This window comes from Muntiacus reevesi, chromosome 14, assembly GCF_963930625.1.
Source record: "Muntiacus reevesi chromosome 14, mMunRee1.1, whole genome shotgun sequence".
Lineage (NCBI taxonomy): Eukaryota > Metazoa > Chordata > Mammalia > Artiodactyla > Cervidae > Muntiacus > Muntiacus reevesi.
In genome coordinates this window covers 7,685,784-7,700,792 of record NC_089262.1, presented here as the reverse complement: position 1 = coordinate 7,700,792, position 15,009 = coordinate 7,685,784, and the positions used below count along the sequence as shown (strand labels likewise).

The following is a 15,009-nucleotide window of genomic DNA, read 5'->3' as shown; positions in this document are numbered from 1 at the left end:
CTTACAAATTAGCCATATTTTGTAAAGTGTAAAGTCATACAATAAATAGTAAGAAGAAAAACAGTTTTTTCATCATCAGAGAGAACATGAGCTTCTTTCAGCTTTTGTTTGTTTCTTGGCCTTTCATCCATTTTCTTGCCGTAACCTGTTTTCTGATTATCTTCCTCTTCCCTAACAAGCTTCAGTGTAATAGGAACCTATCACTTCAGAGCACAGTCTTACAATCTATGATGTTTTGGTAAGAACACTCATCTCTGAGCTCTTATATAAGCACTTGTGAGTCCAGGAAGCCCACCCATCTTCCAGTAATTGAGAGGACAGGATTGAAGACCACAGACCCCATACTGGGTCTGGTAAAAATCATAATTGATGATAAGCATAAGATTTATGTTTGACTTGGGAAACTTTTAATTTCGGTTCCAAAATTTAAAATTTTTAAATGGCATCACACAACGGGAACTTCATAAAAATATTAATTGAAAGGGTAATGGGGTTGCATGGGTCTCCTTGCATACCTGACTCAATGTGGGTACCAGCCAAGAGCTGTGAATGTGCCCTGTATAGGATCCTCTGACTTACCATTATGGTCAGTGAACTATCTCCATATACTGAAAGGTATTTCTGTATATATCTGTGTGAAAATTAGTACAGATTTCAAATCAGCATGTTTTCTACTAAAAACAAAAGCTAAAATCTACCTGCTTTCAAGGCAGAGCTTGGTCTCTCGTAAGGTCACAGAAAACTGGTTTGGATCATCTGAGTGTGTTATTTTAGACCATTGTTTTGCCCATGATTTGAATCTACGAAAACAAAGATAAAAAGAAAAAAAAAAGATTAACTTGCTTTTTGTTATGCTGGTACTGAATTTGCCTTAAGTGTTCCAAGTATATAGTGTCATAAGATCACATTAAATGAATGGGCAGGCTTCTACTCAGTGTAAATTCCTCCTTTCAAAATGCTTTTGCTGTTGATTCGAAACAAGTGGAGCTAAATTTTGAAGTCACGTGTCACCTTTGAAATTTGACCGATATAATTCTCTCCTTTTTTGATGGTTATAATTCCTATTTTTCTTTCGAAGTTTACCTTGGAGTTAATCTGTTGGAAGCAGTCTATAATTAAAAGAAAAACTGGAGATTTTTATGAGATCAACAGTTCTCCTTCCAGTAGCCACAACTTCTTTCCATTTTCCAGTTTATACAATTAAAGGTAACTCATGCTGAGTGGAGTAAAATTAGCAATTAGGAGTGAATCCAAAAAGCAGTAAACCCCCATTGTGCAAAGAAATCCCTGGTAATGATGATGTTGGCATAGTATTTATATTAATTATGACTTAGGAAGACAGCTGGTGATGAACGAAGGGAGGGAGCTTCCATTCCTGCTCTTCATTTTTATCCCACCTCAGCGGGAATTTTTTTTTTAAACTGTACTTTAGGATTTAAATATTTCCTTTTTCCTGTTGGTTCTTGCTACGTAGGTGTGTTTTCCTCTTAAGATTCTCTTTGCCTATCTTCCTTCTTCTCGCCTGTCTTCCAATAGACCTTTTGATTAATTAAACTAATCTGTGTTTTTCTTTAAAAAGAATCTGTTCTTCGTCTTCCTGCTTTGTTACATTTTGTCCAGTATTTACCAAACATCCCTGTACCTAAGTATCACCTGGGACAGTCATTCAAAATGAAGCTTCCTCTGCTCCTTCTCCCAGCTCTGCTGAGTAGGGGCCTGGAGGGTGGTCCCAGAGTGTGAGCCTTTAACAAACAGGTTAAAGGCTCTGCAGACGCTCCTGTGGGAAGGACTATCCAACCATTGTGTTCCTTTTGCTGTTATATTAAAAAAAAAAAAAAAAAAAAAAAAAAAAAAACCTCTGCATTTTTCTTTCTGCTGGAGGTACGGCAAAGGAGAATAAACCCAGCAGAATAGTTACTTATTTAGTTAATATAGTCTTCCCTTTTCCCATATTCCCTGAATGATAAAAATTAACCAGCCTTTGAGTGCATATGTGTGTTACAAGTCTGGAGTGTTGAGAGTTTTCTCCTAGTCAGTCCCACATGGGTTCCATCAGAATTTATTAGTTCACATTGTTGCTCTTCTTTCATCAAATATTTATAGAACCTACTTTGTACCAGGAAGTATCTTAGGCAAGGGAAAACGAAGATGCAGCAGAGTGTCTGCCTGGTAAAGACTTTAGATCCTAGTGCATAGGTTGGCAAGCTAAGGTCGCTGGGTTGGCCTCTTGCTTTTGTAAATAAAGTTTTATTGGCACACAGCCACACTCATTCATTTGCACATCACTTATGGCTGCTTTCCAGCTTTCACTGCAGAGATGAGTAGTTCCCACAGGGCCACAAAGGTGAAGTGTTTGCTATTTAGCCCATGAAATATTTTCTGTACTCCTGGCCTGATGGGTATGGGGAACATGAATGGTTGTGTTCTCCAGGGAGGCCTGAATAAAGAGCCTTGAAAACACCAAGCGGAAAGAAGGGTGAAATGGGTGTACTGAGAATGTGCTTTTTCAGTTGGCCTTAGAGGTCTTCCAGAAGGATCACAGAACAGGGAGCTCAGATGCCGACGAGGCTGACAGGAGCTCGCCTTAACTGGACCTGTTAGTGACTGGGAGGAGGGGTAGGTGTAGGTGAGGCTGGGGCCTTAGATTATGGTAGAGTGGGGATTTCATCCTGTAAACCTGTTTCCAATGCGGGAGTCAGTAGGATGGTCTGAGAAATCTCTCAAGAATGCTGATAGCCAGGCCTCTCCTCAGAACATTTGAATTAGACTTTCAAAAGTAATGTTGGAGTTTTTGATTAATCAAGCTTCTGATAATCTGCTGGCCTGGCAGACTTGCAAACCTCTGCTAAAGACAGTAGGCGCTCAGGATATTTCTAAGGCTGCATGTTTATAAGTTCATATTTGTACTAGAAAGATTCTTCCACCATACTGTGTGCAGAATGCACTAGAGTTTGGAGGTACGGACAGCAATTGGGGGATCTGGGTCAAGTGACAGTAGAGAGAATTTAAACTTAGGCAGTGATAGTGCAAATGGAGATAAGTCAGATTTGAGATATCTTTGGGTTGATGGTGACTGATGACCAATCATGATAGGTGGTTGAGAACAAGGATCAAAGATAGGATTTGGGAGTGTGGTTTGAAACTGTGGCTTGTTGTAATGCCATCAGCTGGAATTGAGCATTTGAGAAATGAATTAGAGTTCTTCTGTTATGTGAGATACATGAAAAAGATCTCAGGTTTTACTAACTCTAAGATAACCCAGAAAAGTAGTATATATGGAGATAATTTAAGAGTGAATATTCCTAGGAAAGCACAGGTTAAAGGAATCATAAAATAATACAGTAGGTAGTTTTTCAATGAAAAATGATCTCTATTAATTGAAAAATGGAAAGGAACAAATCAAATACCCAATGGACCAGAAAAGCTGAAGTCATGAGTTAAATTTAGAGCAATAAATCATGATCTGTAATCTTCAAAAGCACTTAGAAATTTGAACATAATGTTTAGAACATAAAAAAATTTAAATTGGGGTTACCTGGTAGCTCGGTCAGTAAAGAATCCACCAGCAATGTGGGAGAACTGGGCTTGATTCCTGGATTGGGAAGATCCCCTGGAGGAAGGCATGAGAGCCCAATCCAGTATTCTTTCCTGGAGAATCCTCATGGACAGAGAAGCCTGGTGGGCTATGATCCATGGGGTCGCAAAGAGTAAGATATGACTGAGCAACCAGAAACAAAATTTAAATTGCTGATATAATTGTTGACAGTATTGATTAATAACTTTGTCCCTAAATACGCTTATGGGAAAAGATTTTCCTGATTTCATATCTTTGGAATTTACTAACCACTAAAAATCCATCTCTGTTATTTGATTCTACTTGCAAAATAGTAAGAGGTTTCCGTCTACTTCTCTGCCTTTGAATATTGGTACTTAAATGTATAAGAGTACTATTAATGTGGTTTAATTTTGGTTTTGATGTATTCTTTGGAACTTTTTTTTTATAGTAATCAAGACTTTCAATGGGTTTGAAATGGATTTTTTTAGGATAGGTAATGAGATAAACTGGTATAATTTTGGAAGAGTGAGTACTAGACACATATGGTATTATAATAATATAATAATACCCAAAGTACATGTATTTATTATTTTTCAAAGAGGATTGGAAAAATTCTGACTGAAGAGGTAGCTCATAATATGACAATATTATACATTTGTCACCATATGGCAAAATGTATTAGCAAAGTGAAAAAAAGTCAGTATTCAAAAACTGTGATCTAAATGTGATCCCACTATTTATAAGTTGGTAATATTAAAGCTGAATTAGACTCCCAAAAACTTATGAGAAAAGTACATTGAAAAGATATTTTTGGAGTGGTTAGGGTAACAGAAAATAAAAGCTCCTCAAATTTGTTTAGAATCAATCAGCATAATGAAAGCCTTAGGAATAGCAATTATAGATAGGTTGGTGAGCTATGTGAGTTGGTTACATGCTGAAATTAATCTTAATATTCTTAAAATTTTGATGTAATTGAAATATTAAATATTTACATGTAGATAATTAAAATAATTTTTACAAAAACATTTTGTGCTATAAGAAATATAGATACTGCTTTTATTTAGCTTCAAAGTCACACATTTATTATATTTTAATCTTTAAGTCTGTCTCTGCAACTATAAATTTGGGTGTCATGTAAGAAGTCACAGTATCAGCCTCTCTGCCAGTGGAATATTGACAACAGTCAGGATGGAACCGTGCACTAATGGGAAATCGCAGAACTGGTGAAGCCGACTCAGGTACAGGGGAGACTAGCTTCACTCTCAGATTTACCCAAATGGCCCCAGTTCATGCGCACTGGGTATTTTGTTTTCAGATTGTTTCACCATCAATAGTGGTCTAAACTTTAATAAACAACCAACATGGTGGCACTAGTGGGAAGAACCCGCCAGCCAATGCAGAAGATGTAAGAGATGCGGGTTTGATCCCTGGGTCGAGAAGATCTTCTGGAGGAGGGCATGGCAACCCACTCCAGTATTCTTGCCTGGATAATCCCATGGACAGAGGAGCCTGGTGGGCTTCAGTCCATGGGGTCGCACAGAGTAGGACACGACTGAATCGACTTGGCACACACACATGTATGTTTCTATCACTGTTGTTTAAACCGTTTTTTTAAATACATTTCCTTGCTTTTCTGCAAGTAAATCAAGATTTGCTCGATTTTCCTAGTGCAAAGTACAAGTCTACCTTTCTTAATTATTCAGTCTTCTGCTCCTCAGTTATAAGCAAGCCTCTAACTTAAATGTTCAATAAGAACATGAAATTATTTCCTTTGATTTTATAACTATATTCATCGGAGACCAATTGAATTATTCTAAGCGAATGTCATTTTAAAACACCTGTGTCTTTCATAATTAATGGAGGTCAGAGTTAAGTTTTATGGTGTCTCTAGATGAAATGAATCATTTAGTTAATATGCTCATGAAGGCTCAACCTTTTCTTTAATGCTGGCTGAATTTTATTACTTTACATGAAGACACAAATGAAGTTCATCTATTAAGGCCCTCGCTGCTCCCTCAGAGAATATATTGTTGTGCTTAGCAATTTGTTTCTAATAGGCCACTGGGGGATGTGATGGGAGGTGGGAATGAGTTATTCATTCCTATAGTCAGTCAGAAAGAAATACACTCTGGTCAAGAGGGAGACCATACACTCAGATGTCTAGTGGGAGAAGGATGGAGGAGCTTAAGAACTGTCAGTTTGTGTCTGTCAAATTCAATGGCTTTGTGATTTGAATTATTCAGTTTACTGGATCTATGTATTCCTCATCTATCACTCTTAAAAGTAATACAGTTATTACATTTAAATGTGCATGCCAAATTTTATTCTATACCTTTGATAAAGAGTAAGTTCAAACCAAGGGAGGAAAATCCCATAGTTTTATTGACTGTGGCCATAAAATTGAACCTTTACAGCCTTGTTAAACCCTTGCTTTCTACTTCTGTAATGCGAGGTGGGACATGGCAATAGAGACCAGCTCCCCTAAGCTATGTAACTAATATGCTCTTAGAATTTAATCTCTTAACCTCCTGCAGCACTGCCTTCTCCCTGCAGAATGACGATATTCCTCATTACTACCTATTTACATCGAGGGGTGTTAGGAAGATTAATGAGGCCACTTAAATGCTTTGGGTTGCTCAAAGCACTGCCCGAATAGAGAATCTGACCTTATGTGAAACATTTGGTTAGTATTCCCTGTTGGCTGGGAGCCAGAAGCATTATTCCTTCTTGCTGGAAAGGTTGGTAGCCTTTCTCTTGAACCTCACATACATTGTTTTCCCTTCTCTGCGCTCTCAGTTGCAAGATAAAGTGATTGCCTCTTCCATAAAGCCCTGGAGAGCTGCCTCTTGCAGGGGACCATAGATCTTACTTTAGTGCCTGAGTGACCCAACATCTGGGAGTATCCATTTTTATATTCCCTTTAGAAGATTTTCTTTCTTTTTGTAACCTTTAACTTCATAGGTCATTCACCTGAACTGTGATGGATCAAGCTGTCGTAGGAGATTTCGGTCCCTTATGTTGCTAGCTGTACTGGAATTTTTCCAACAGCAGAAAAACACACTTGGAATTATACTTGGAACCAAATAGTTTGATGAAAGTGTTTTGAGAATGGTAGAATCCACACTATGTTTTTGGTAGAATCCAAACTATTTTCACCAAATAGTTTGATGAAAGTGTTTTGAGAATGGTAGAATCCACAGAGTCTTAGGTTCCAAGGAGATGATTAGGGAATTCCACACATTTTTCATGTATCTTTCATGTTTTCAATTTAAAAAAAATTGTTGAAAATCATGATAGATAAAGTGACTATTAAAATGTATAATACTATGTATTTCTAATATGGAAAGGTCTAGCAAGGTATTAAATTGCCCATGGGTTTGTGTAGACATGTTCATGTATTAAATATTTGAAAACATCTGCCAACTCTTTCTCACAAAATTCAAACAAGTTAAAAAAAAAAAAGGCAACGAAAATGTAACCATCCAACCAACACAAAAAGAGACCATAATTAGACTTTGAGGCTACTCAAAATTATAGATAATTCTGATAATGCCAAATTCAAAATGTTAAAATCAACTTAATTAATTGACTTTATGATTAGCAGGTATTACATATAAGTAAACTATTGAATACATTTTCTTACCTCTTTTGTATGCTGAAATTTCATTTAAGATTATTTAAGTATGGTATTCAGTTGTAGGCAATAAAAATACACCTGAAAAGTGTTAGGAATTTATTGAACTATGTCATAATAACAATTATTTCATTAGATGGTCATTTGATTATCCAACTCTGTTGCTCATTTTGTATCTCTAAAAATGGTCACAATCTTTTAGGAATCTGTGTTAAGCAAATTGACAGATTGTATAGTTTTGCTCTCTCATTTCACAAAGGATGGAACTGGGGCACTCTGGTTAGGCAGTTTCAGGAATAATTCATGTGAAATTAAGAGGGAGACGAGGCACCATGTAATGAGCCAGACCTGTGGGATTAACATTTTCTCTTAATGGGGAGACATATGTCCCAGGCAGATCACAGTCCCAGAGGTGAAACTCATTTACCTACAACTGAAAGCTTGTCATGAGTAGTGCCAAGGCTTGAATTATCTCAGAAACATTTGTAAATGCACCTGTGGATGAACAATGATGACATGAAATAATTGTACTGTAAAAATGATTCCTCTGTATGTGTGTGTGTGTGTTTGCTGTCAGTCAAATTGGAAAGTGGACATTGGATGACTGATTGGTGAGGCCATTTGGCACAATAGTATAAGGGACAGCAAAGTGAGGAGTCCTGTTTCTAATCACAGGTGTTTCTCTGAATCCTGATAATCTTGGATAAATCACACCGTGCCCCTTACTTTGCAGAAATGTCCAGAACAAGTATCAAGGGGTATATATTCTCTAATGACAACCTAGCTCCACAATTCTTGGACTTTATGAATTTTTTAGGTCAAAACTTGAGAATAGGTTAAAAAAATCACTACCTTGCATCTTATAACCCATAAAATATCAAAGGAAAAGTTCAGATTTTTGGTGCTTTGCTTCATTAAGGTTTGAGGCATGGGATACTAGTGATGGTGATGGTGTCTCATAATTACTGAGCTATCTTTCCTAGTAGGCATGCCCCTCTTCTCTGTCCTGTCTTTTCACCTATGCCATAGTGATTGATTACTGATGAGATGGTTGTGAGGGTACCATAGTCTCAGTTATCTCGGGAAGGAAGAGTAAATGGTTGAAATCCACTGGTAAGCCCTTTACAGACTGTTGAGACATGCAGCAGATGTGGCCAGTGGAGCTAGGGTGGACTGCAGAGACGTAGACTATGAGTGTGCCATATTTGTCATCATCAATCAATGTCTTCCTACCTTGGTCCATTTGAGCTGCTATTACAAAACACCACAGACTGGGAAGCTTATAAATAACAGAGATTTATGTCTCACAATTCTGAGGGTTGGCAGTCCAAGATCTGTATACCAGCCCTGTGGGGTTCTTGTAAGGATCCTCTTCTAGTTTGCAGACAGCGGACTTTTCACTGTGTCCTCACATGGTGGAAGGCAGAGGGAGCTCTCTGGAGCCTCTTTGTTCAGGGCACTAATCCCATTCATGAGGGCCCCACCCTCATGACCAAATCACCTGCCAAAGGCCCCACCTCTTAATACTTTGAGGGTTGGAGTTCAGTGTATAAATTTTAGGAAGACACAAACATTCAGACCATAACATTTCCCCCATGAACAACACCTGAAACGGCACCCAGGGTTTTCAGAGAGGACCCTCACACCTCCTTCAACCCTCACCACAAGGGGAAAGATGACTTTGAACTTTACTGTCCAGTTTTCCTGTTCATAGCTCTACAGAGCATCATGGACACAAGCACCCTCTTTCCTCAATGGTACGAAGCCTTCCAGCTCTGCCTTAGTGTATGAGAACCGCGTTTCTAGAAAGTTCTCAGAGACAATACTGTAGTGTGTGTGTTCATCCTCGTAGGTGTGTATGTGTATGTGACAGCGGAGGAAGAAGAAAGAAAGAGAGAAAGAAAGAGGTGGCCTTGCAATATCATCAAAGCTCTCAAGTAATTCATTGATTAAAAATACAAATGGCTTCTTTACCGGGGACATTTGCAGAAAAACAATATTTTTTTTCCTTAAAAGAGCCAGTGAGCTCGAAAGAGTGTGACCACTGGGTGCCAGAACGATGACAAGATGAACAATGTTGTCTTTTTCAAAAGCCTAGTGGTGCCACCGCCTCCCCCCCCCCCACCACAACAACCCCATCACCTGAACACAGAGATAATTGCACCTGCTTATGCCTGAAACCTGCCTTTGCTGGAAGGCGGAAATGCTCTTTCCTTCTCCGTACAATGGAGAAAATGCTGAGAATTTCAACATGTCTGGAAATGTTAATATTCTCCATAAACTACCTAGAAGTAGTTACTGGGAATTAAGTGCTGGTCAGACACCATTCTGTGTTTCCTTTGATTTAAACTTCAAAGCACCATCAGCGAGTAGATGGGACGATTAGCTCCATTTTACAGATGAAAAGTTGGAAGCATAGTGTGCCCACCTTCCCTCCCCATGTAGTTTGGTGACAGAGCTTTGGCCTTTGCACAAATACCCTAGGCAACACTGCATTCTGTGGTAAAGGGGCAGTGACTTCTGGCAACTTCCTGCAGCCAGAAAGCCCATGATGAAACCAGCCTGGGGGTAGGGAACCATGGTGCTCCTAAGAGGCTGCGAGTGTGTCATTGCCAGTAATTGCCTCTGGGGCCTCTTGTGAGCCCCTCATCTGAAAGATTTATCTCTGGGTAGGTATGAAAGTGAAAGTAAAGTCAGTAAGTCGTGTCCAACTCTTTGGGACCGCATAGACTGTAGCCCACCAGGCTTTTCTATCCATGGGATTTTCCAGGCAAGAGTACTTGAGTGGGTTGCTCTTTCCTTCTCCAGGTGATCTTCCTGACCCAGGGATCAAACCTGGGTCTCCCGCATTGCAGGCAGACACTTTACCGTCTGAAACACCAGGGAAGCCCTGGGTAGGCATAGATTTCTAATTTCTCCTAGAAGCACTTTGCCGGTGTCTGTTTCACATCAGGTGAGATCTTGGCAGCTCTTTGTATTCTAGGCAGCCTTCAGTGGGGCTTCCCTTGGCAGCCTGACTACACTCCTCTGTTTCTGCACTGAATTCATCTTCCTTCCCCTGCAGGAAGATGTTTTCTGTTGGAAATCTTGCCTGTCCATAGTGCTGGGCTAAATAGCAGTAGTCCAGCTTCCACATTCCCTCTTCAAAGGCATCCTCAGTTCTGTGTAGTAATAGTGTTAGTCGTTCAGTTGTATCCAACTCTTTGCAATCCCATGAACTGTAGTCCACCAGGCTTCTTTGTCCATGGAATTCTCCAGGCAAGAATACTGGAGTGGGTTGCCATTCCCTTCTCCAGGGGATCTTCCCGACCCAGGGATTAAACTCAGGTCTCCTGCATTGCAGGCAGATTCTTCACCAGCTGAGCCACCAGGGAAGTCCTCTGTAGAGGTCTATGATTTGACTGTAAGAAAAGAGGTGGGAAGTGTTCCCTCAATGGCTCTGTGGTGGAGGTGCCATGTATCATGCACTTTATTGAGCTGGTCAAAATGGAAAAACCTGAATGAATTTTTGACCACTTCCATATTTCAGAGGTTGAATTGAAGGCACAGAAAGAGCATAGTGAGCATGCCATTGTAGTGATTGGAGAAGTGATTTTCAACGTGCAGGCTGGCTGTGTTCCCGTGGAGGGGGTACATAATTGTGAGAAACCTGGGTGCCCCGGGGGCAAGGGCTGGTCCTCCTGAGACCACCCTGAAAGTGAACTAAATCCCTTTCTTCCTCCAGCAGTGTGCGCCTACATGTTTTTGGAGCCGGAAACATCCCTGTTGTTTGTGCCTGCCATCTGCCTGCATCCCCACCATCGAGATGTTTCTTGGTTCTCTCAGGGCCGTGGCCGTGGCTATCGTGGCTGTCCCTTGTCACCTCCTCTGGGACAGCGTGCTCACTTCCAACATCTGCCCATCTCCACAAGAGAGTGAAAATCGTTTGCATTTGTTTCTTGCTGGTATTGGGAGAATTGGTGTTCTCTTAGTATTCTCTTATCTTGGACCATCCTATTATAACAGTATCCTCAGCTTCTCGGAGACCCCTCCCTGCATGCATGCGTTCTTGAGGTCTGCTCTCCACTCTGTCAATTTCTCCGTGCCGTCACTGTTCACCTCTGGGCTGACTTTTCATCCGTCTCTTGGGTGCTGCCTCTGCTGCCCCAGCTTCTCATCTGGATGATGTTAAGATGTTCTTTCATGACTAAAGTTGTAGACCAATCCATTGTTTCTAAAAGTTACAGCAATGTGATCCAAAGTCTCATGTGGCCATATCTACATTCTTCCCTCATGCTCTGCTGATCTCTCTTGCATATTTCATTGTTGTTCCTCTTTATTGTTGAAAGCTGATCATTTTCTTTTCTCTGATTCCCTGTTTCATGCTTGGGCAGCCAGAGCTGACCATTTCAAACCCTTGATGGCAGGTAGACAAGCTCATGCTTCTGAAGTTATCGCACACAGAATCCGTCCAGCGAGGCAGAGAGCTATAATAGTCAGACCATTGGTGAATTCAAAACCTGGATGTGTTTTAATTATAAAACTTGGTGAATGCAGGTGACCTATCAGGATGAAGACTCACGAAGAGTGATTTTGTATCATCTTGCTGAACTTATTAAACTTAGTTTCAGAATTGAATACCCACGTCCTTTTGTCTGAATGGAATTCCGTGAATTCAGAGCTAGTTAGTAGTTTAGACTTACCTTAGTTCCCACCCCCTTATTCCTTAGCTTTCTCGCCAATCTCAAATGTGTGTTTTTGTTAACTTTCTGAATGTCTGTGAAATCTGAGTTCCAAGGAAAACTGTGTTACACACAGGCTTAGCAGGAGATTGCTTTGGAAGCCAAAAATCATTGTTGCTGTTTTTTTTCTCTTGTTCTCATATCTTTTTATGAACTGTAATTTTTTTTAGATCTATTAAAAATGAAACTGTTCTCTTTTTGTATTTTGTAGAAACTACCTCTTCAGGTTACAGCTGGAGGATTTGTCTCTGATCCAGGTAGGTGCAATTTATTTTTCTCGAGCTTTTGTTTTCCATCCTAATTAGCTCTGTGTTTAAGGGGATGAAGACAGATGTACGTGAAGGTGTAAATCAAGTCAGAGGAGGTGTTCCTTTCCTCAGAAGGTCAGGCCGCGGAACTCTTGGCTGACCTATTAGACATGAGTCCTCACCTGCTTTAATTCTCAATTAGCCCTCTTCCTTCTGGGCAGCCTCTTTTCCTTTCATGGAATCATCCTGACTTACTCTACATCAAACGAGAGCTAATTCAATGGGTATTTCCTCAATGTTAGGGAGTGACCTTTCCACCCTAGTTAATCATTGATTATTCAGTTTGATTTATCCAACCATCATATTATCATAATCAGCTCCCTTAGGAAAAACATCTCTGTTTCTTCTTTATTATTTGCAATTAAAAAATATAACTATATGGCTTAAAAACCACATATGATGAAGAATTAGCGATGATAGATAAAAATGCAATTTGCCTAGATTTTTCTTATTTTTGTAGTCTGGAGGAGGAACCTGAGATGCTTAAGCCTGAACGGTGTGTATTTTAGTGGCAGACCTGAATCACAAAGGCCCTTTCAGTCTTTAGCAGAGTGTCATGGAGAAGGACAGGGTCGTGGCATAAATATCTCCTCTACCAAGATTCTGCAACTCCCCATGAAGCACAGAATCCTTGGGCCGTATATAGATGGGAAAAATTCTTTAATCACCCTCACACACTAGAGTTCTAAGAAGTGACTGGCAAGAAGTTCATGTTATTTTTTTCTCTTTGTGACGCTGGTATTTGTGAACATTCAGGAAACTTTAGAGTTAGGATTTAATATGAAATTTAAGTTTTATTTACCAGTACCTTAACATAAGCCAACCTCCACAAGAAAACTAATGTCGGCAAACACTTTAAAGACCAATAGAGCTGGGTTTGTTATCTAGTTTCGTGACTACCAGCAACTGTGGGATTCCTCATCTGGAGAACAGCCACAAAACAGTACCCACTGTCATTGCTGGAATTAAATAGTGTATGCATAAGGGGTAAGGCATAGTCGTTTTGTAACAAATGTTCATTGTTATTGGTTTTTGAAAGTGATGGCAATAAATACTAACTTCTTAAATCATTTCATCACAGTGGACAATGAATCATCTCGCTACTGCAATTTGATGTATAACTAAAGTCTTTGAGTTGATCATTAATGAAATTATGAATGTATTAATAAGAAATCAGAATGATCAGCAGTTTAACCAAAATAGCATTTGATTTTAAATAGTCTTTTATAAAATATGTACATTATTCAATAAATAGGGTTATTCTCCTTTTGATTCTCATGGTATAATATATTATTTGGCATGTTGTATGTGTTGAAAAAGTGAAATGTGTAGATCTGTGTGTGTACAGATATATATGTTTCCATATATATATTTGTTGATTTCCTAGTTCCCTAGCACCCTTGGCTAAGAAGGTCTAGAAGTATTGCTATTCCAACAGCAATGAACACACTGAACAATATCTAGTACTTGGTTTCTAAATATAATTATCCATTAAGAAGAGACAGGGCTTCTTAGAGAAGTAGCTGATTGTAGAGTTTTAGCAAAGAAAGTCCCAGATAAGCCTGGAAGACTTTCTTGTTTCAGAAATTAAAGGATTATTCAAAGAATGGTGAGAGCAGGTCAAAAGGATCTAAGAACCAGCTCAGTGTGGACTCACTGAAGAAATCTGGGACAATTTGATTATTAAAATAATGATAGAATCAGATTAAAACACATTGAATTAACTAAGAAGCCATGAGTAAATACTAACATAGAAATACATGAATGAGTAAACAAATGAGACAAAGGGACTGCTTTTCCTAATTTTAAAATACCAACTAGGAAATATTGAATGAATGATTTAATTAGGAAATTATCATTTGAAAAACCTGATTCAGGCAAAAGTGATCAATGGATGCTAAATTTATGAGAGAGAGTTTGGTGATGACCAAGGTATCTATATAGTCTCAAAGTCTTTACCTATAGAATGCTTATTAATTATAAGAGGAAAACTTGTGACTTGATCCTGAAGAAGTCTGGCCACTACTATGATAACCAACTAGTTAAGGTACTTTCACTATAATGGGACAAAGAGTTAGTATAAGCTTCCTGGTTAGATGCACTGAAAAGGTCACAGTAAGATTTCCATATTACAGCCAAAAATTATGATCAGTTTCATCATGAGGAACCATCACACAAACCAAACATGAAGGCCATTCTACAAAAAACTGGTCTCTACTGTTAAAAAATCACCCTCACAAAAGGCATAAAGAGTAAGAAGAGCTATTCCATCCTAAAGAGAAAAAATACATATGTCACGCAAATGAAATACTTGATTAAAATTGTATCTTGGAGCAAGAAATAAGTTTTTTCTTGCTATAAAGATGGTACTGGGACAACTGGTGAAATTTTAATGTCTGGGTAGAAGATGGTAGGAATGTATTAATATTAATGTCCTGACTTTGATAACTGTAATGTTATCAAAATGTCTTTGTTCTTTGGAGAATGGCTTTGTTATTTGGACAAACTTTCTGAGATAAGTAAGGGTGAAGTTTCATTTCTGAAATGTATTCTGATTTAAAAAAATTACCATATATGTATATATATTACACTGCTGTTGCTTAATCACTGAGTTGTGTCCAGCTCCTCTGCGACCCTGTGGACTGAAGCCAGCCAAGTTCCTCTGCCCATGAGATTCTCCAGGCAAGAATACTAGAGTGGGTTGCCATTTCCTCCTCCAGGGGATCTTCTGAACCAGGGATTGAACCCATGTCTCCTGCATTGGCAGGCAGATTCTTTACCACTGAGCTA

General features: G+C 39.1%; 1 protein-coding gene across 5 annotated transcripts in view; it reads left to right on the top strand.

Annotated features, from left to right (window-relative positions):
* SEMA5A (semaphorin 5A) overlaps positions 1-15,009 on the top strand; it is a 534,007-nt gene that overhangs the window by 245,684 nt on the left and 273,314 nt on the right. For all 5 annotated transcript variants that reach the window (XM_065905244.1, XM_065905242.1, XM_065905243.1 and 2 more), the window contains one exon: positions 12,123-12,168. In XM_065905244.1, coding sequence (XP_065761316.1) covers positions 12,123-12,168 — 46 coding nt within the window. The remainder of the gene's footprint in view (positions 1-12,122; positions 12,169-15,009) is intronic.